The sequence below is a fragment of the Solanum verrucosum genome, unplaced genomic scaffold, assembly GCF_900185275.1.
Source record: "Solanum verrucosum unplaced genomic scaffold, falcon-dt-bn FXZP01000306.1, whole genome shotgun sequence".
In the NCBI taxonomy this organism is placed as follows: domain Eukaryota; kingdom Viridiplantae; phylum Streptophyta; class Magnoliopsida; order Solanales; family Solanaceae; genus Solanum; species Solanum verrucosum.
The window spans coordinates 1,738,052-1,759,295 of NW_026020398.1; the positions used below are offsets into that span (position 1 = coordinate 1,738,052).

Genomic DNA, 21,244 nt, shown 5'->3' on the forward strand with positions numbered 1-21,244 from the left:
ATGCATGCAAAATTAATTCCCAACCTCTCATTTCCATTTTTTTTAATAACAATTACAAAAAGAAAGTAAAGAGGAATTCCAAGAATAATTTTTGCTCTCATTAAAATCTTTCTTCTTCTTCTTCCTCCATATTTCATCTAAATCCTATATCTTCTTCACATTCAAAAACAATTGTTATCTGCGTCAAAATAACACCATTATCCCCATATCATTTCATCCCCTTTTCGGGGTTGATCTGATATTTGATTAAGCACATTTTTCTACCACCCCTAGAGGTAAATTTATAATTTAAAGATGTAAGTACAACATTTGATATAAAATAAAAGGCTTCAATAGATGTTCTTAAATTTTGTGAAATTGAATAATTTAAGCTTTCGTTTTGTTATATGAAAATTGAGTTTTTAAGGTTCCAATTTTAGGAATTCAAAATTATGTTTAGACGTACAATATAATTACTTTTAAAAAATGAAGTCTTGTATGCGCAAGTCTCAAAAACTGATTTGAATTAGTTTTTTGAAAACTTGAATATTAGATTTTCAAAATCTATTCAAATTTTATGATTAAAAAAATATTTAATACTAAATCTTCAAAATCTGATCAATTTTCATGAATTATGACCAAATACATATTTTAAAATAAATTTGATTTATGACCAAATACAAACTTAATTTTCCTTATTTATGTTTCTTTCTTTGTGAATAGAACAATATTTTCGACTACTTTTTTATTTTTTTTTCCTACATACTATATATAATTCAAGACTCTATTCCTCCTATAAGAAATTCAAATTTTATTTTTTATCAGATATTTCGAGAAGCAAAACGTGACAAGATGTTCAAGCAAGGTGGTGCGGACATCGAGTCCGGTAACAAGGGTGGCGTTAATGGCGGTCAAATATATCCGGGGCAGATGGAAGATCCTCAGATGAGATGGGCATTTATAAGAAAAGTTTATTCTATAGTCTGTACACAACTTTTTTTCACCGCCGTGATCGCCACCGTCATGTTCTTCACTCCGGCCGTCAAACATTACATGAGAACCATTTTGGGCAGGGTCACCGTAATTGTTCTTCTTGTCATCGCTTTTATACGTAAAACACTCTTACCTTATTCTCGTTTGTTGTTACTTCTATTGTTCTATCTTACTCAAATTATTTATCGTGATTATTTTATATATTTTTTTAGAAACGTTAATTTTGAGGAGGTGGGGGTGGGGGGCTGATTATTTTATTTTTATTTATAACTTGAGATATAATCTTTGTTCGCTGCATATTTACTTTAGTTTTGTTTTGACAACCAACACTCTAGTTATATTAATTCATAAAAAGGTTCAAATTGTTAAAAGATGTGATAGCATCACTTACAATTCATCTACGGAAAGTGGAAAGCCAAACAACTTTGCGTACTAACGAAATAGAATTTTTTGCTAAATTATGTGCTACTAAATTTCAAGACCTTGGAATATGCATCACATTGACCACTTAAAAGCAATTCATAAGGTTCCAAATGTCTTCACAAGTAGTTTCTATCTCCCATGAGACTATAGTTCTTTGTAGTACCATATCCATCATTTTTTTTTGCATCTACTAAGATTTGCACCTTTGTCCATCTCTTTTCTCTAGCATTCTCCAGCGCCATATGAATTGCAATTGCTTCTGCAGTGATGGCTTTCCCAACATATTGAATTGGGGTACCAAAGACATGAAGCAGGTTACCATAACATATTGTTTGTGATAGAGTAGAACTCTTTTAATGTATCTAAATGTTATTTAAATTTTATAGTTTTAAATATGTTATATGAGGCATTAGTATTACGGTAAAAGAATGACCTATTAACATAGAAAATAACGTTTTTTTTTTTCTGAACCAAATCAAGAAAGAAAGCAATATATATAAATTGAAACTAATGAAGTATAAAACAAAGTTAGACAAATGCAATTCAAAGTTCACGATTTAATTCAAATGTTATACTAATCATTTTGATTTATTTTATTTTTGTTATAAAATTTGCAGTTATCTTCTTGATGGGTCGCTATGGGAAAAAACATCCATGGAACTATCTTCTTATGGGAGTCTTCACCTTGTGTCTAGCATGTGTTGTTGGAGCAGCCTGCGCTTTAAGAGCCGGTAATATTTTCTAAATCTGCTATAATACGTTAAATTACATTTACAGTATGAAAAATCTCGTTAGGATATATTTTTATGTAAATCTTATGTCATTTCTTTAAGTATATATCTTGAGTCAAAGGTCTAACGTAAAAACAACATATTTATTTTCGTAAGGTAAAGTAATGTTGTGTATACTATCATTCTTGGACTGAATATATTATTGTTGTATTTCTTTAATTATATATTTTGGACAACAATATTATTAATTGATTGTCGCATAAAATGCATAATGTGAAAATTTTATTACGCAAATACACAATAGATCTACATTCATTTTTTTTCTTTTGGCTTTCACCCGATGTTATGTACCTGTTTTGGAGTCTGATTAATCCATGGATTGTTCGGAAGTCTTATTTTAAAGGGTAAAGTATTACCAAACAAAAGTGACCCGTTCTCAATGCTTAAACGTGTAACATTTGGTTATGGATGGAGGGGTATTAGTATTACTACCCCATCACACCTTTGGTGGTTGTTTTTTTTATAACCATTAGAAGTACTCAAATTATTTCATATAAATATTACAAGGAGATTAGTCTTTGATGAAAATGTAAATATTTTTTTGGTAAATATGCTAGTAGCATAAGTGAAAAATAGATATGAATATTTACTTTACGCAAAAATAAAAGAATAATTGAGACTGACAATTAGATATGAATAATGATTTTGAGATTTTCACCTCATACGACCCGTTACATCTTTCGAATTCATTGGATCTTTTACAACCCTATTATATCTTTCGAATTCATTGAATCCTTTTACGTGTTCGATTATGAAACCCATCATTTATGTAATGTTTTTGTTTATTTATTTACAGGGGAAACTATCTTGATTGCTGCTGGGCTAACAGTTCTTATAACTGTTAGCCTTACCTTATACACATTTTGGGCTGCAAGTAGAGGCAAAGACTTCAGCTTTTTGGGCCCATTCTTATTTTGTGCCTCAATAGTCCTATTTATGTTTATTCTAATGCAGGTACGTATACGTATATATATACACGTATGTATATGTTTGTTCGTATACGTATATTTTCATACCTTTTTTTCCCCTAACATATTTTTTTTCCCAAAATGCAACAGTTTATCCTCGATCTAGGACGTGAAGCACGAGTGGTATATAGTTGTCTGGCAGCATTACTATTCTCAGCATATCTAGTATACGATACGAATAACTTAATCAGGAACTTCACGTACGATGAATATGTCATTGCAGCAATTTGTCTTTTCGGAGACATCGTTAACCTTTTCTTAGCTCTTCTTGGAATCTCTGGTGAATAAAAATAATTACTCCAATTTGCTTGGAAAAAAAATATGTTTTTGAGAGAATATTTGTTATAATTTTCTTGTGTATAGAGTTTTATAATTTTTCTATTTAGCAAACTGGAAGATATCCTATGGTCTGAGATTTTATCCTTACCATATGTGACTTTTTTTTTCAATTGGTAACTTGATTGCACTTTTCTTTTTCTTTAAGTTAATAATTTAAATGTTGAAGTAGAATAAAAAAGAGAAGATGCATATATGAATCAATGAATGTGTCATTTTGGCCTTATTTATCATTTATGTTCTTTAGTTTTGGTTGTGTACAATTAAACATATAATTTTTTATAAAATTGAACAAGCAGACACGCACATTCTTCTTGGTCTACTATATGACAATTCGCGTCATTTGCAGCATCCTGCATATATTATGTCATGTAGCATGCGTGTGTATACTCATACAACTTTATATAAATTTAATTGTCTGTTTGTACACATTCAAAACTGCATGACATTAAATATAGATATCAATCGAGGCCAAATTAAATATATTTATATATTATGCCAAGAGAAAATATTGAAAAGGTCACGTGGTATGAAAAAGAGGACCATCTCCGTAATATGGCTTGAGCAATTCTTCCCTTATTAACTACCTTTTACATTATATTAGGCCAAAAATTATTTCTTTGTATGATATAAGAGACTCTTCATAATTATTAGCTAGCTTTTAGGTTATATTAGGCCAATATTTATTTCTTTGTATGGTACAAGAGACTACATCCTAATTCCTTTTTACTAATTGTAGATGTTCGACCCTAAACATGAGGCGAGATATTGAAGAGTGTTGTATCGAATGTAAAAAGAAAAAGTTATATTTCATCAAATAATATAGCTTGAGCAATTCTTTTTTCATAAGTTAATTTTATAATTGAGTTAAAGCCAAGATCTATTTCTTATACGGAGAATAAAAAATATTATTCTTACTAAAGATGTGCCTCCAAATGGAAACAAAAGAAATTACTATAGATCAAGACAAAATCAAAGTGTATCTATCTAAAAAGAAACCTTGATGTGAGCTTCAATAACAAAGGTATAAAAGCTTAAGTCCAAATATTTGATTAAGTGCCACAAAATCACAGACAAGTCTTTATATCCCACTATATTATACTCAAATATTGGATCTTTTTTTCTCTTTTTGACTGTGCCACAGTCCAAGATACCACTTTCCTTTTCCCCACAAAATATATATATATAAAAGAATAAAGGACATTGATCACATGGTTTTCCATCTTTTCTTTATTTCACTTTACTTTATCCTTAACAAAATGAAATACAACAAAGACCATAACATAAGCTCAAAATAATATTCTTCAAAAGTAAAATAAGCAGGACCCCATTTGGATAACATATACTTTTAATTTCATTTTTACAATAGAAATACTTCCACAAGTAAAAAAAACAAAGAACACCCCATCCAATATCATAGCATTTTGTTAGTCTAAAATCCCATCAAAAGAGGCAAAAAAACATAACCCCTTACTAAATCAAACTTACTCATTATGCAAGTTTCTACACTTGGAAAAAAAACAACTTCAAAATTTATGTCTACCGTTTTTTTCTGCAGCAATACTTAGCAACCTTGAAACACCTTGAGTCCATAGATCATACTCTCTCTGATCTCTACATTCGAACTCAACGACCCCTCGTACAACAGTCTTCAACGCGAAGTATTTGAAGTTGTCACTACCCGGAAGCAAGTGGCGCCCTGGCCAAGCCGGAATATCTTTCATGACTTCCAGCACCAAATCTACAAAAAAATTCAAAAAGGAAAAGGCTAAAGAACACTACACTACACTACATTACACACTACTATGATAAAGATGACAACTTTATCAATCTTTTTTCATTGATCAAAGTTGTGGAATTTGTTGCTTTCTCAAATCCCCAAAAATAGAAGGAAAGACCCACAATCCAATTGTGTTCACATCATGAGAAAGAGGAATAAAGACAAAAAGCAAAGCAAAAACTTACTCTTTTTCTTTTTTGTTATGGTCCCAGCAACATGCCTACTCTTCATTTTTAGCATCACCTGCAAAAAAAGAAACCTCCAAGTTAAAAATCAGCAGTAAGAAAGTAGATTCTTTTGTTTCGATTATGCGATAACTTTAACTTTTCATCACATCAATTTTCAGCAAGAAGTTTCTACTGTGATCATAGAATCATTGTCACAAAGAAAACTATTTGATCTTAAAGACTATTTATTATACAATTATTGAAAAAGGATGCCTTACCTGTCCTGTCCTGTTTATATATACAGATACTATCTTCCAATGCAGGTCACCTGCAATAAGCATTACACAAAGAACTATTAATGAACGGAAAAAAAAGACAAAACTCCATCACTTAAGAATGATTAATTAGTATATTCAAGAGATTGAATTTATACCTTTGCGTGTACGTTTGAGGAGCTCACCACCCCGTGCGAGTAATTCCCTGCTGCAAATTCCAAGAAAATTCTCTTCGGGGATTAACTCGCCACTTGAACTACCATTGCTACCACCACCATTGCCACTACCCATCCCTTTATCAACAGGAATTACTGCTGCTATGTTCCATACTTCCTTCAATGCTCTAGCCTTTAATGTAGCCGCACCACGTAGAGCTACACAACAATACTCATAAATTAAGGAATGTATATACATATATATAACACAAATTAAACCCACCACCTACCACAGACGTAAGTATTATATGAACAGCAAAATATAGAAGTTTAGAAGTGTACCAGTAGCTGCAGCTGCAGTTAATGTCATGATATCCCCTGCTGATCGAACGTTCACAGCAGAACTAACAACCGATGCAAGATGTTCGCGCTCAGCTCCCATAGCCTCGGCAGCTTCAACACACTGAGCTGCCACCAAGGTAGCAGCAGAGGCCACAGCCATATCAGTTTTCGCCATCTGCTCATCCTTTCCGCTACCAGATGAAGCTGCAGTTGCCGCAGCTATAGCAGCAACAGCAGCAGCAACTCCTGCAACCGACACAGCAGCATGAAGTTGTGCATTATGTGCCCTCAGCTCCTCTTTCTTCTTCTCCCTCCTATCCTTCAACCACCTACCCACCGTCTTCCCTCCTCCACCACCACCACCACCAGTAACAGCCGAGCTAGTAGCTGTAGCACCGCTCCTGTACTGGTTATTAACCGGCACGTTGTTTACACGACAGTACTAAAAACAACAAAACAATGTGTCAGCATCCATTGAAACAGTCTCACCACACTATTTCAGCAAAAAATAATGCCAGTAAAGATTACCTACATTCTGCAAGGTACTTAATTAACAGCAAACATTTATGAACCAAACACCTTTATGACAGAGCATTAAATCTCAAATTGAATAAAAAACCCACCAGAAAAGTGGACCATTTTTTCTTGGCTCTCAAACAAGTACCCCCTCTCCCACCACCATAACTCCCAACAAGAATGAATTTTTTTAATAGTAATCCAATATTGACATCAAAAACAAAGGACAATCTGGTAATTTACACATTCAGTAATATCACTGAAACTATAGAGGTACCAAAATCTTCTCAGTACTAAACAGAGAAGATCACAGTGAATACTGAATACACTGTCCTTTCTCTCACAGCCCATCATGTACAGATGAATTTCTTATACTAGTGGAAAAAAAATTACTTCTTTCAGATATCAATCAAACAAATACTATCATAGAAGTTAATATATGATCAATTCTTGAAATTACAAAACCAAATTAAAAAAAGGGGAAATCTTACTAAACATGTGATTCAAGACTATTCTTTTGTTCACAAAGCAAAGAAAAGCATCAATTTGGTACAAAGTTTGTAGGGGTATTGGTTAAAGAGAAAGCTGATATATTGTCTCTCCCAAGTCTGAAACTTCAGAAACTCGTGCTTTGTATCAGAAAAAACATACAATGGAGAAAAAAGAAGCAATATCTGAGTCATATGTCTGAGAAAAACAAAGAACACAAACCTTAGAATCGTCCATTTCAGAAGGAGAAACAGGGGGACTGTCTGTAAGAGAGCCACCATTTAAAGGTCCACTACTGTGAGAGAGCCGTCCAGATGTGCGTGGTGAAACATCCTGCTGTACACCACAAATATAAAAATCAATCAATAAAATAATAGATAGTACTAAAAACTATAGAAAAACGGGATCATTAAGGATTTGAAAATTACAGAACCCCAGAAACAAAGAGACAAATAATTAATTTTTTTCTTATAACAGAGGAAATGGAGAGAATGATTGTTGGTGGATTTTAAATTATTAAATTAATCAAAGCAAATCCCAGAGAGAGTAAAACCAGTAATAGCTCTGAAAAAGCAAAATATAAATTAAATTCACTTGTTGATGTTTTCAAGAAATCATAAAGTAACAGTTGTGTCACCATTAATGTCCCCCAAACTCAGCTCCTACCAAGAAGCTCTTGGTTTTCCCATAAATCCAAAAAATAGTAAAACCCACCAAAAAAATCCAAAAATAAAAAATGGGTTTCACATGAAAACAGAAATAAACAAACAAAAAAAGTCAAATTCCCAAATTCCTCTGTTTTTTTTTTTTTTCTGTAAAAAACAGAGCAGTGAAAAGGGGTACTTACAGAAACAGACATAATGCGTTCCATAATAAGCTGAGAAGTTTCAGAAGAAGCAAAGGAAAAAGGGTTGCCGGAAACAATGGCGGATTCATCTAACTCGGCGGCAATATCCTCCGGTATAGTACCACTACCACTCCCAATATAAGAAGGGGTACCACTAAATAGTGATTTAGGTAAAACTTGAGGATGAGCTAAAGTTTTAGAGACTTCAAAAGCAGAGAGACTCCATGAACGAGATAGAAATTCCATAGGTTCTTTGGGTGTCTCCGGCGGAGGTGGCCGGTACATTGGCTGAACTTGGTCCATTTTTACCGGTGAAAAAAATTAAAAAGATTGTAAAAAAGTGAGAGAGGAATGGAAGTAGAAGTTGTTAGTAATGGAGAGTTGTTTTTTGATGCTTTATAGATCAAAGGAATGAGAAAGTGAATGTTGTACAGTGACTGTGTGTGTGTGTGAGAGAGAGAGAGGAAGAAGAAAGACAAAAAGTGCAGCTGAATTGTCAGTGATATATTTTACATTTAGAATTTGGTTAATAAATATAACTAATCCAGATATTAAACTTTTTATATCTAGGACTAATTTTAACAAATTACAATAATTAGTAGTGATAGATTTAAGATATAGGCAAATTTGAAGAATAATATATTTAGTATTTAGTGTAATTTCAACATTAAATAGGTAAATTTTATTTTATCTTAATAAAAAGACTATTTTTGATGGTTATTTAACTCAAAATAATACATAATTGAAAAAAATGTAAATAAAATAGTACGTAGCTACTAAATAGAATTTACTAATTTTAAGTATAAAACGAGAAGGTAAATCAATAATAAGTACTTTTATTATTTTTAATTTAAAGATTTTAAGTTTGAATTTTTTAGGATAGAAAGTCGTTTTTGTTAGAGAATGTTTTATTTTTAAACATAAGATTTTTTTACACAAATTTAAATTTAATCAAATTTTAATGCGAATAGCAGACATCAAGTGAAAAATAAAATAAAAAAAATGAGATAGTGAGACTATCACCTACCTTTTCCACAATACTTTGTTATCTACTATTCTTTTATCCTAATTTTTAACCTTCATTATTTTATATTTATTCAAAAATAAAAAATGAGATAGTGAGACTATCTCCTACCTTTTCCACGATACTTTGTTGTCTACTATTCTTTTATCCTAATTTTTAACCTTCATTATTTTATATTTATTCAAAAATAAAAAATGAGATAGTGAGACTATCTCCTACCTTTTCCACGATACTTTGTTGTCTACTATTCTTTTATCCTAATTTTTAACCTTCATTATTTTATATTTATTCAAAAATAAAAAATGAGATAGTGAGACTATCTCCTACCTTTTCCACGATACTTTGTTGTCTACTATTCTTTTATCCTAATTTTTAACCTTCATTATTTTATATTTATTCAAAAGTAAGTTGACGATTTAACATATTATGTCTCTATCGTCTTCCTATTCTCAAATTTTCTGACGTCTATCTCTACTTCTTTTAAAATTGATTATAGTCAAATTATTACACCATTTTACTAGTGTTTTGGCACACTTCTTCTTTATATGTACGAACCATCTAAACTTTTCTCTTCTTATTCGCCGTGGGTCTTCTTCCACGTTTTTCTATAGTACTTCATTCCTAATATTTATCATATAAAATATGCTCCCACATCTATTTAAACATCTAATCATGTGCATTTATTAAAAGATTAGCGTTCTACCTCTTACATTAGTGTAGGCCTGAACAACAATATGCAAAACTTACTCTTTAAGTCTTGATGAAATATTCTTATCATGATATATTCCGATCGTGAGCCGCTATTTCACCTACTCTACTCTAATACGATCAATAAATAATCGATCCAAAAAAACTTAAACTTTCCTAATTGGATATTAGTAGCTAAAGGCCTTAAGTAATATCGAGGCAACCATAAAAATCTAAAGGCCTTAAGTTAATTAAAGAGGACTAAACAGGGTACTTAAAATGTAAATTGATCATGTAATGAAGAAGAAGATGAAAATGATCGACAGACAAATAATACCTAAGAAAAAGAATTTTTCAAACATCTTAATTTATAATTTAAGAAAAATGGAAAGATTGATGATAAAAAAATGTTTTCATCCGTTTCAAATAGACCCTTAGCCTTGTACAAAGAATTAAACCTTGCTATATTTTATCTTTCTCTTATATTTATTAAAAAAATAAAACACAATATCTCTTTTGTTAATAGTAGGGATGTGCATTCGTTTTTTTGGTTTGGTTTTGTACTATTCGATTTGGGTTTTTTGGTTTTTGGTTCTGAAGAAGTGTAACCTAATCCGAACCAAAATAAATTTGATTTGGGTTGGTTTTTCTCTTTTTAGTTTGGGTTTTTTCGATTCGGTTAATCGGTTATGTCAATAATTAGAAATATAACAAAGTTATATTTGCAATTTGAAATAAATAATATATATATAGATGTCCAAACATAAGAAAAAATAATCTAAATCATAATGAAAATAACTAAAAGGGACAAAAGTGGTTAACTCAAACTTAATTCTAAACATTATAATATATATATATGTTCTCATAAAAGTTTAGTATCGCAACAGCAAATTCGATCAAAGTGAGGATATTTTTCAGACCCTTATCCCTATAATATATATATATATATATATATATAATTCGGTTTTCATTTTTCTAAATCCGAAACCAAACCAAAAAACCAAACAAAATAAATTATTAATCCAAAACCAAATCAAAAATACAAAAAACCAATCCAAATTAAAATTCGGTTTAATTTGATTTGATTTTTCGATTTAATCCAAATAGTACACATCCTAGTTAATAGTTAATTGAATATGACGTATAATGGGATTTGATTAGAGATTTGATAGTGAAAATACATGAAACCTTAGTTTTTAAAGTATTTGAAGATTTAGGTATGGACAAATAATTTAAAGCTCATAACACTAATTAAGTAGGAGAATTCGTGTTTAAGTCATAAGTATGCAGTGGATTAGGAATATGGCTAAATAAACACATAAAACTATATAAATTACCGGATTTTTATCCATTAATCTTAATGGGTAATATTAGTTTTGGTTTGATTTTTATATTACAGCTTGTAAATGTCAAGAAGACGATTGTGATTTGTGATAGTAGTTTTGATTATTCTTTTAAGCTTTCTTTGTCATATATGATGACCAAGCTAATATAATATTATTTCTTTTTAAAGAAAAGTCAACCACTTAGTCCTCAGGCAAATCCGATTAAAAATAATTAACAAGTAAAAATAAATTGTTTTGGCCTCTTCTTATTTAGTTTGACACAGTGTTTTAAAAGGCAGGGGTGTAACGCGAGACGTTTTATACAGTACGACGGAGCGAGATGTAAGCCCCGAGACACGGGGCGTAAGTTCCATGGATCTACAGGGCATAGTCTCATGTATAATCAATTTTATAGTTTTATTACTAATAAAATAAGTAAAAGTAAACCTTTCAATGATTTTACAAATAAATTTTATAAATAACCTATAATATATAGAAATTATATTATGATATTTATTTGAGATAAGTATTAATAATCAATAATGAATCAAAAAAAGTATTATAATTACTATTTGAGCAATATTATTACACCAACAATAAAAAAATATGATTTAAAGAAAAAAACGTTAAAAAAATAAATTAAAAACACCTGGACATACGTTATAACTCCCAGGACTTACATTTTTACGCTTGAGGTTTACGCCTCAAACTTTAGAACCTACGCCTTATGCATCCATGTCTTTAATTTACGCTCCGGAGCGTTTTTGGTACCTCCCCCCCACCCCGAGACTTGCCCCAAAAACATTTTGAAAACACTACTCTCAATTATCTTATCTCTATAGATTAAACAATTATGAAGTATCATTCATTTATTCAAAAAATAAAGATGGTCAACAATGTTAACTAAATATTTTAATGCATAATTTGTCATAGGCGAGCCCAGAGAGTTGGCGTGCTTAGAGCGTAAGTCTTATAGAACTAAGCCTCACACTTGAGTCTCGGGGAGTTTTGCTAGAGTCCCGCCCTAGGGCGAATCCCAACAGAGTCTTTCAAAACACTAGTTTGACATAACAAAATTTTAGCTTACTAAGCATGTGATTTTAAATAAGTGAGTCCATCGGATATTTGATTATATGGTAGAATGTTGATAATTAATAGTTGTATTATTACCTTGCTTATTTTTTTCATACTAATAGTCTGTATTATTATCGAAGTTAAAAGGGCAAAAAAAATTCAAAAGGTCACATCAAATTTTTTTAAAACCAAAACGGCAAAATTGCTCATGACGAATCGATTTCTCTCTGACACAATATTGATGCCGATACATGTGAATGTTTGAGTTACGATTAAAAAAAATAAAAAATTGGAGGGAAAATTTCGCTGCAGGGATTTTCAATTTTAAAAAAAATAAAAACGCTTCCAAGGCTGCCATTTTCAAAAGATCTTTTTTTTTAATAAAAACGCTCCCAAGACAGCCATTTTCATAAAAAAAATAAATTAATAAAAACGCTCCCAAGGCATTAAGATTTTTTATTTATTTTATTGAAAATCGCTACCAAGATAGTGTTTTCGTTTTTATTTAAAAAAAATCACTGCCTTGATAGCGTTTTTATTAAAAAATCGCTGACAAGGCAGCGAAATTCCCCCTCCAATTTTTTTTTTAATTGTAACTCAAACATTCACATGTAACTGCATCAATATTGTGTCAGAGGGAAATTGCTTCGTCAGGAACGATTTCTCCCTTTTGGTTTAAAAAAATTGATATGCCCTTTTGGAATTTTTGGTAAAAAAAATTTCCCTTTTGACTCTGAACTCATTATTTTCTATACTTTGATTATCATATTATTTGATTATAGCTATAGTTCCTTTTTTAAAAAAAAATTATCATGTCTTGTTTAATATTTTACTTTAGTTTATTCAGTTTTTGTTATTTTCTTGAATTGAGACTCTATCCGAAATAGATTTTCTTCTCTCAAGAAAAGGATAAAATCTACGTATACATTATTCATTCCAAGCTCTTTATTATTGTTATTATTATTGTTATGGTTGTACATTAGAAATTTACTTAACCACAATCAAAACGAATATTTAATATGCCACTGGGACCTAGTGTTTAATGTATTTGAGGTATACGTCTCCTTAATTGATTCAAAAATTTTAATTTTTAGGAATTTAATTGGCTTGCGAAAATTCTTTTTTTTTTCTTTTATGTTTTAATTCTTTAGATAGGAAGAGTGATGTGACGCTCAAGGTTGAATATCCGCCAATGTGAACTTCGAACATCGAGTGGGAAATTTTTTAAAAAAAGACGTTAATACTGATAACGTTAATTGATTCCGTTTGAACTAAACTAGAGTCTTGAATTGCTCTTGGGAAATGCTTTTTCAATACTTTCTAACCTGACTCTCTCTGCCCTTTTGGAATTTTTGGTAAAAAAAAATTCCCTTTTGACTCTGAACTCATTATTTTCTGTACTTTAATTATCATATTATTTGATTATAGCTATAGTTCCTTTTTTAAAAAATAATTATCCTGTCTTGTTTAATATTTTACTTTAGTTTTTTCATTTTTTATTATTTTCTTGAATTGAGACTCTATTCGAAATAGATTTTCTTCTCTCAAGAAAAGGATAAAATCTATGTATACATTATTCATTCCAAGCTCTTTATTATTGTTATTATTATTATTATCATTATTATTGTTATGGTTGTACATTAGAAATTTACTTAACCACAATCAAAACGAATATTTAATATGCCACTGGGACCTAGTGTTTAATGTATTTGAGGTATACGTCTCCTTAATTGATCAAAATTTTTAATTTTTAGGAATTTAATTGGCTTGCGAAAATTCTTTTTTTTTTTTTTTTCTCTTATGTTTTAATTCTTTAGATAGGAAGAGTGATGTGATGCTCAAGGTTGAATATCTGTCAATATGGACTTCGAACATCAAATGAAAAATAAAATAAAAAAACGTTAATATTGATAACGTTAATTGATTCCGTTTGAACTAAACTAGAGTCTTGAATTGCTCTTGGGAAATGCTTATTCAATACTTTCTAACCTGACTCTCTCTCATCACGTGTCATTATACTATTCGTCCACTTAGATAGGATCGGTTCTACCCTATAAATTTGTATCAATGAAATTTGCATTGTATACGCATTTTTAAGCTCATGTGGTATTATTTTAAAGAATAAAATCGTTAAAAATATTATGCCAATCAGTGGCGGCTCAAGCTAAATAGTTTGCCTAAAATCAAATATAAATCGGGGCCTAGCTTTTTCTTTTTTTTTTTCTTTTTGAAATCCAAAGTTATTTATTTGTTTTAATGAAAAACTTTATTTTTTTCCACAGTCATAAACTCTCTCTCTATATATACATATAATACCAAAATAATTTTTTTAATTTTACAATATTAAATATGTCATGTGAAAGTTAAATTTAAAAATTAACAAAAAGGAAAGAAACATCCTTTAATGTTTCAAAACGAACTCAAAGAAAGACGAAATATAATTTATTTTTTGTTAATATTAAAAATACTGATAATAATTCTATTATTACTAAATAAAATGGGACCCTCAAATTTGGGGGCGTAAGACAAATGCCTCATTTTTAAAGGCATTGAACTTCCCCTGATGTTTAATAATGCAAATAATATGTTATGTTGTGACAAGTGAGAAAGGTCAATATTGGTTTTAAATTAAGGGATAATTATGTAGTATAACAAATATTTAGCCTATATTAGTTTTTATATTTATAGTTTAAGAAAATTGTAATTCGCGATTACATTTTTTTCAATTCTTGTTATTAGTCTAATTTGTATAATTCGTCTGATTTTATAAATCCAGAATTTTGTTTATGCATACCCTAACTATTTGTATATGATTTATGAATATATCATAATAAATTATCTTGTTTTATATTGACAAGTGAAATATACAAATGAAATTATGAAAATGTTCATAAATGTATAAATACAGAATATGTATATATGCTTGCCCTATTTATATATTCACAAGTGAAATATACATATAAAATGTAATTATTAAAACTATAACTATAGACCCTTATTATGTCTATTATATTTGTTATTTCTAAAATTTTCTCATAAATTAAACCTTAAACCTATATTATATAAATGAATTAAATACAACCACTAGACTCTAATTAATTTTTCGAATAACTCAAGTAGTACTTATTATCTATATAATCCCTATTTCATCTTGTGACACTTCACCTATTTCTTACTACTTCATCTAGACCTATTAACTTATAATTATATCATACGTACAATAATTTGAGTACACATCAACCAAACCGTCATAGTTGTTCTTATCAAAATTATTAAGTTAATATATAATAAGGTTTCTTCCTTGAATTTTCTTGCTAAATAAACAAAAAAAATTGAGTAGTGAAATGATAGAAGCTGTCTATATTATATTAAAAACCCCACACGGAGATGAACCACAAACCTAATGAACTGTGACACATCTGGAAAATTAAATGAATGGGCCCTAATTTAGCCATACCAAGAGGACTCTTCAAGAATTCCTTATGTATATGTGACCTTAATTTTATATTTTGTCATATACTATTTCAAAAATATGCCAATTGTACGGTATAGTAGGGTGCACCTACACTTGGAAAGTATAGTAGATGTGAAGATGTTTTTGGCACTGGGTGTTAATGGGATATCTCCTGTTATTTTGTTAGGATAAAAATTTCCTTTAGGATTGGAATTCCTTTCTGGACATGTATCCAAGTGTTCACATAATAACAAAAATTCATTCATGTTTTCAGCTTGCTCTGTGTAGAGCTGATTTATCTTGTACTGCATTTTTCTTGCTTGTTCGGACAAACTGGCCAATTCGTCTCGGATGTTGAACAATTTGTGGCTTTTGTCGTCAATGGACTGTTCCACCTATAATCAGAAGCTGAATCAGGATTTGAAGCTAATAGATTTCAAATCGAATTAATGTATTTTTGATATGAATAGCTGTCTTGAAAGATCCAATGCCTAACTACTATTAATCACTCCGTATTCTGAAAAATACTACATTAAATATAAGGGAAGATTTTAGAATTTTTCAAGAATTAAAATTGAATGAATAAATGTTGTTTTATCCAAATATTGATAGAGTGGTAGGGGTCAATGATTGGGAAGTGATAACCTCCAAAGGTAATATAAATGTTATGCATATATATGTATAATTAATTTTGGTACATCAAGACGTGTATGGTCTCCATCATTTCATATGTCTAACCTGTCAATATGCAATTACTTCTCCTTGCTCTAACATCACTCTCATTTTTATTTAGGAAAATAAAACAAACGAAGATGAGATCTCCAATCCAAATGATACGAAGTGCTTTCTTATCATGGTTATATAAATTAATAGATAGAAGAGCAGTTTGGCGTACTAAGTTTTCACTACGCACAAGGTTCGAAAAATGGTCAGACCACATTAAGCATGTAATAATTATGAGTTTTGAATTCTAACCCTTTTTAAGTTATTGGGTTCATAATAATAATTTGTATGCATTCAAATGAATTTTGAAGACAAATATAAGATTTTAACCAAAATTATTGTGTTTGGTCGAATTCTTAGCCGATATGTTAGCTCTTTCTTTATAGATGTATAGAATTATCCGATACATATGCTGATAGAAGGTAGCATATATCTCATTGAATAAGTTCATAATTCAGAAGCAGCGTAACCAAAATACCATATTTATGAAGAAAGAAAACGTATCAATATAAAATATGTTTATATTCAATTTTATGACTTTATAGTTATGATTAAAAAAAGATGGAAGAGGACATTTTTAGTAGGGAAACCTTGTAGTTGACAGAAGACCTATTTCTTGAATCTTTCTTAGTTCTCAAATTATTGTCTATATCAAGATTAATAGCTTCGGCAGCTTTGGTGACTCAGATTTGAATTTAGTAATATATATTATTAGTATGATATGAATAAAATGAGAAATATAGCTGGTCCATTGTCGTTTTCTCTTTTATTATTTTTCTTTCAAATAGTCAAAATCGATTATATTTCCATGGTGTTATTATGACATTCAAAGAATCATACGTAAATATGCTATGTAATGTTTAACTAACTGATTGGTTTGCTTCTCCTGTGATATTCGAAATTTACTTATCTGATTTATTTCACACTTTGCAAACTTCAATATAAAAGAAAAACACTTCCTACTAAGGGTGTGGGTGTGTTCGGTATGAAGAAAGTTGTTTTCCTAGAAAATAAATTTTTAGAAATAAAATTGATGTCTAACTTATTTTCTCATGTTTGGTTGGTGAGTAGAAAATATTTTTTGGATTTTTTTTAGTGTTTGGTTGGAGAATGAAAAAATATAATCCAGAAAATATTTTTTATTTTTGGTTAACAAGTAGAAAATAATTTCTGACTCGAAAATCAATCCCGATAATCGATCCATGACAACTTGACTAAAACACGACCCCGATGATCGATTTGGAATCCGACCTTGAGATCTTGCCTGAGAATTGACCTGAAATTTTGATCTAAGGCACGACATTCAAAGTGAGACCCAACTCCGTTACTCGAACCTATACACGACCACGACAATTGATCTAGAATCCAAGCTCAACATTCGACCGAAGACCTGACTTCAGAAGAAGCAAATATAAGGTACCTTTTCATTTTTATGATGAATAATTAAGATGCGCATAAATTGACTCGGATACTATCATCGTATTATCGTCACACTCTTGACCCTTTCAGGGATATAAAATATAAATGCTATGTAACATTTAAGTAACTGATAGTTCCTTCCTTTTACTTTCTTTTTGCCCTTTTAGTTCAGATAATGGTTGATTAAAAAATTATTGAAAGATTTTAGTTAATTTTTCGTTTCTTTAATTTGATTGGGATATTCCAGAAACATTCTTATAAGTGCGCCATTATGGTTGGGTTTGTATTTAACTGAAGTTTTGATGGCGGCAGGGCTATAATTATAAGAATTTCCTTAATCCAATAATTAAAGCAAATGATGGTCGTTTTATTTAGCTATGTTTAATTCTTATCATTGGATTATAAATACATACTTTTTTTTCACTAAAGAAAACAATTTTGTTGGTGCAAAAATTGGAATAATCATTAGGATCAACAAGATTCTTATCTGCTTTTTCCTTTTCCATTTTCCCCTTTAACTAAATAATTTTAATAAAATTCAATCTAAAATGGTAGATGTTACCTTGAACTTTTTTATTAGAAATCACCATACGAAGATGTTTAAGTGGTTTTTTTTAACAATATGATATCAAGAATCATCATAAATTCAAATTTACACTGTATATGGTCTATTTTATATTATAAGATTCTCTAAATTACGAAGAGAAGAATTGTATATTCAATCTTTTAATAATACTGGTCAAAAATATTGATTTGATTTCTAAAGCTTGAACTCAATATTTTTTTTATTTGACGTGCATCAGTAAAAAATTAAAATTTACATAAAATTGAGCAAACGAATCATGCATCTTACATGACATAATACATATAAAATATTTTATAAAATACAAATTATCATATAAGACGTCACGTAATAAAACATATTAGTAATATTTGAAGTGGCCCTAAGAGTGAAACATAGGAGTAGTGAAACACAGGAAAGTCACACGCTTGTGTCGGAATTGTTGAGAATCGAAAACTTAGTTGTTGTTTTTTTTGCCCACCTCACACCCCTACATGACAATTTTTTATTCTCATCCACAACTCCTCCTTAATCATACACTCCACCACTCTTTCTAATTTCGTAAACAGACGTTTGGACATTCGATATGAAATTATAATATGAAATCAATGTTTGAATGTGTGATTTAGAATTATGATTTCAAATTCTTTAGAAAAATGTGATTTAAATTTTTAAATTATAAAAATATTTAAATGATAATCAAAATTGAAACGTTTGAATAATCGACTATCTAAATACACAAGTAAAAATTAACTTAGAAATGTGTAAAAATTAACTTAGAAATGTTAGGGGTGGGGAAAGGAAAATCAGAGAGGAAATTATAATATGAGGAATTGAACCTTCAGTAATAAAATGGAAGTTTGGATAATTAACCAACTAAGCTACTCAAATTTCGTAGATATTGGTATTGAAGGTGACTAATAAGGAGATGTTGTAAAAAGGCGTGGGTAGCAATAACTGAGTAAAGTCATCATCTTGCTATATTCTTGTGTCATCTTCTCTCGAATTCCAAAATACAAAAAATTTACGTAAAAATGTGGATTCACTTTTTCACTTTTTACCTCATCCTTAATTTCAAGAGTGAAAAAAATATTCCAAAGCAATTATATAATCATTCAATTCAAATCAAAAGGGTGCTAATTAAAAGATTTATTTAGGTGTGTTCAGTAGGGAGGAAATTATTTTTATAAGAAATTAATTTCTTGAAAGATGTTTTTTTTCAGATAAATAAATGGTTTCCTACTTATATTTTTGTATTTCAATAAATATTTGAATATAATTTAGATAAATACTATAAGAGATCGAGATAAAAGCTGTAATAGTCAGAGTCAAGGCTTGTTGAAGACTGAAGAAAAGTTTAAATACAATATTTGATTTAATTGTTACTTAAATTTTATTGTATCGTATCGTTTAAATCAATTGTTAGGTAACAATGAAAAGACTTATTTTGTGTAAAGACCGATTTGTTGTGATCGTGTCATTACCTCAATATTTTTCTTCTCATTTTGCTTTTATTTATTATTTAATAATTCTATTTTATCATTTATCCTACCTTTTCATGTAGTAGCTCTACTTTGTAGTTTGTACTCTACAATTTCTTATACATTTATCATTGAAATTATGAATGTGTGACATTATTTAACAACAAAGAATAATATAATCAATTCAAATATTATACTCATCAAAACAATATAGTACGATATAATACATTATAAAGACAATACGTAACAATAACCATCTAAACAAATTGTTAATCTTACATTAGCATGAAGTATATTTAAAAACCTAACATAAATTAGATAGTGACTGGTGGGACCTAAGATAAATTCCCAGACAAAAAATTCAATTCCAAGAAATGACTGGATCGAATCACTGATTACTTTCGAAGATTGGAATCTTTGTGATCACAATACTATATATATTACTATATATAATATGTGGGAATATCTACTACTTATCACATGACAAGTGTTGGATGATATGTGCTTAGATAGTGTTGTACATTTTTCTTTTATGGTTATACCTTTAAAATTTATATTATTGGACAATTTAACACCATTAATTACCTATTACTTTATTAGCCGAAAAGTTAGACCTCATTTGGGCTCATTTATTATCTATATGTTTTCAATTTTCAATATACGTTGTCTATCTAATTCTTTTTTTCAACCTTTTATTTTAATCTTCTTGAAATTTAATTACTTATTTATTACTCTCTCTATACACTTTTAATTGTTATGATTTTCTTTTTAGAGTCATACTATAATAATTATATATATATATATATATATATATATATATTAAGTGAGAATATCTACTACTTAGCACATGACAAATGTTGGATGATATGTGCTTAGATAGTGTTGTGTATTCTTCTTTTGTGGTTGTACCTTTAAAATTTATATTATTCGACAATTTAACACCATTAATTACCTACTACTTTATTAGCCGAAAAGTTAGACCTCATTTGGACCCATTTATTATTTATTTGTTTTCAATTTTCAATATATGTTGTCTATCTTATTCTTTTTTTCAACCTTTTATTTTAAACTTCTTGAAATTTAATTACCTATTTATTACTCTCTCTATACACTTTTAATTGTTATGATTTTCTTTTTAGAGTCAAACTATAAGAATTTTAACTAATATTTTACAATGTGTTTTTTCATCATATTCATATGCAAAAAATTACAATTTATAGTACTTTTTGTATAGATTTTGCATATTTAAATTTTTTTGTTTAAAATATCAAATTAATACAATCTAATTTAACTTTGAAAATTATTATATTACTACTATTAATAAGAGTGAATGTGAGGAGCTTCCCGTTTATGGGAATTGACAAAAAAATCATCAGATGTCACTTTTGTAATTTCACATGAAAAATGTAATTCAATTGGTTAGTTAAAGGAGTA

General features: G+C 29.4%; 2 protein-coding genes across 3 annotated transcripts; one reads left to right on the forward strand and one right to left on the reverse strand.

The window, feature by feature from the left end:
• Positions 1 to 267: 267 nt before the first annotated feature.
• On the forward strand, positions 268 to 3,462 carry LOC125839537 (protein LIFEGUARD 4-like). The gene is made up of 5 exons (XM_049518525.1): positions 268 to 296; positions 805 to 1,090; positions 2,013 to 2,126; positions 2,983 to 3,140; positions 3,245 to 3,462. The coding sequence occupies exons 2-5, from the start codon at positions 832 to 834 to the stop codon at positions 3,440 to 3,442; spliced, it is 729 nt and encodes a 242-aa protein (XP_049374482.1). The 5' UTR covers positions 268 to 296; positions 805 to 831; the 3' UTR covers positions 3,443 to 3,462.
• A 1,432-nt stretch (positions 3,463 to 4,894) lies between these two features.
• Positions 4,895 to 8,552, reverse strand: LOC125839525 (VAN3-binding protein-like). 2 transcript variants are annotated; one of them, XM_049518512.1, is made up of 7 exons: positions 8,062 to 8,552; positions 7,437 to 7,547; positions 6,210 to 6,651; positions 5,871 to 6,086; positions 5,716 to 5,765; positions 5,456 to 5,513; positions 4,895 to 5,231 (listed from the first exon to the last, which is right to left on the reverse strand). In XM_049518512.1, the coding sequence occupies exons 1-7, from the start codon at positions 8,362 to 8,364 to the stop codon at positions 5,017 to 5,019; spliced, it is 1,395 nt and encodes a 464-aa protein (XP_049374469.1). In that variant the 5' UTR covers positions 8,365 to 8,552; the 3' UTR covers positions 4,895 to 5,016. The 2 variants fall into 2 exon arrangements, with proteins under 2 accessions (XP_049374469.1, XP_049374468.1); XM_049518511.1 differs by having other exon boundaries at positions 7,437 to 7,550; positions 8,062 to 8,551.
• Between the last annotated feature and the right edge of the window lie 12,692 nt (positions 8,553 to 21,244).

Bases quoted from the DNA above. Each gene is read 5' to 3' on its own strand.
- LOC125839537 (XM_049518525.1), top strand. From the start codon at position 832: ATGTTCAAGCAAGGTGGTGCGGACATCGAGTCCGGTAACAAGGGTGGC. The intron at 1,091-2,012 runs GTAAAACACTCT...TAAAATTTGCAG, and splicing joins TCTTGTCATCGCTTTTATAC to TTATCTTCTTGATGGGTCGC. The intron at 3,141-3,244 runs GTACGTATACGT...AAAATGCAACAG, and splicing joins TTATGTTTATTCTAATGCAG to TTTATCCTCGATCTAGGACG.
- LOC125839525 (XM_049518511.1), bottom strand. From the start codon at position 8,364: ATGGACCAAGTTCAGCCAATGTACCGGCCACCTCCGCCGGAGACACCC. The intron at 5,514-5,715 runs GTAAGGCATCCT...CTTTTTTTGCAG, and splicing joins ATATAAACAGGACAGGACAG to GTGATGCTAAAAATGAAGAG. The intron at 5,232-5,455 runs GTAAGTTTTTGC...ATTTTTTTGTAG, and splicing joins CATAACAAAAAAGAAAAAGA to ATTTGGTGCTGGAAGTCATG.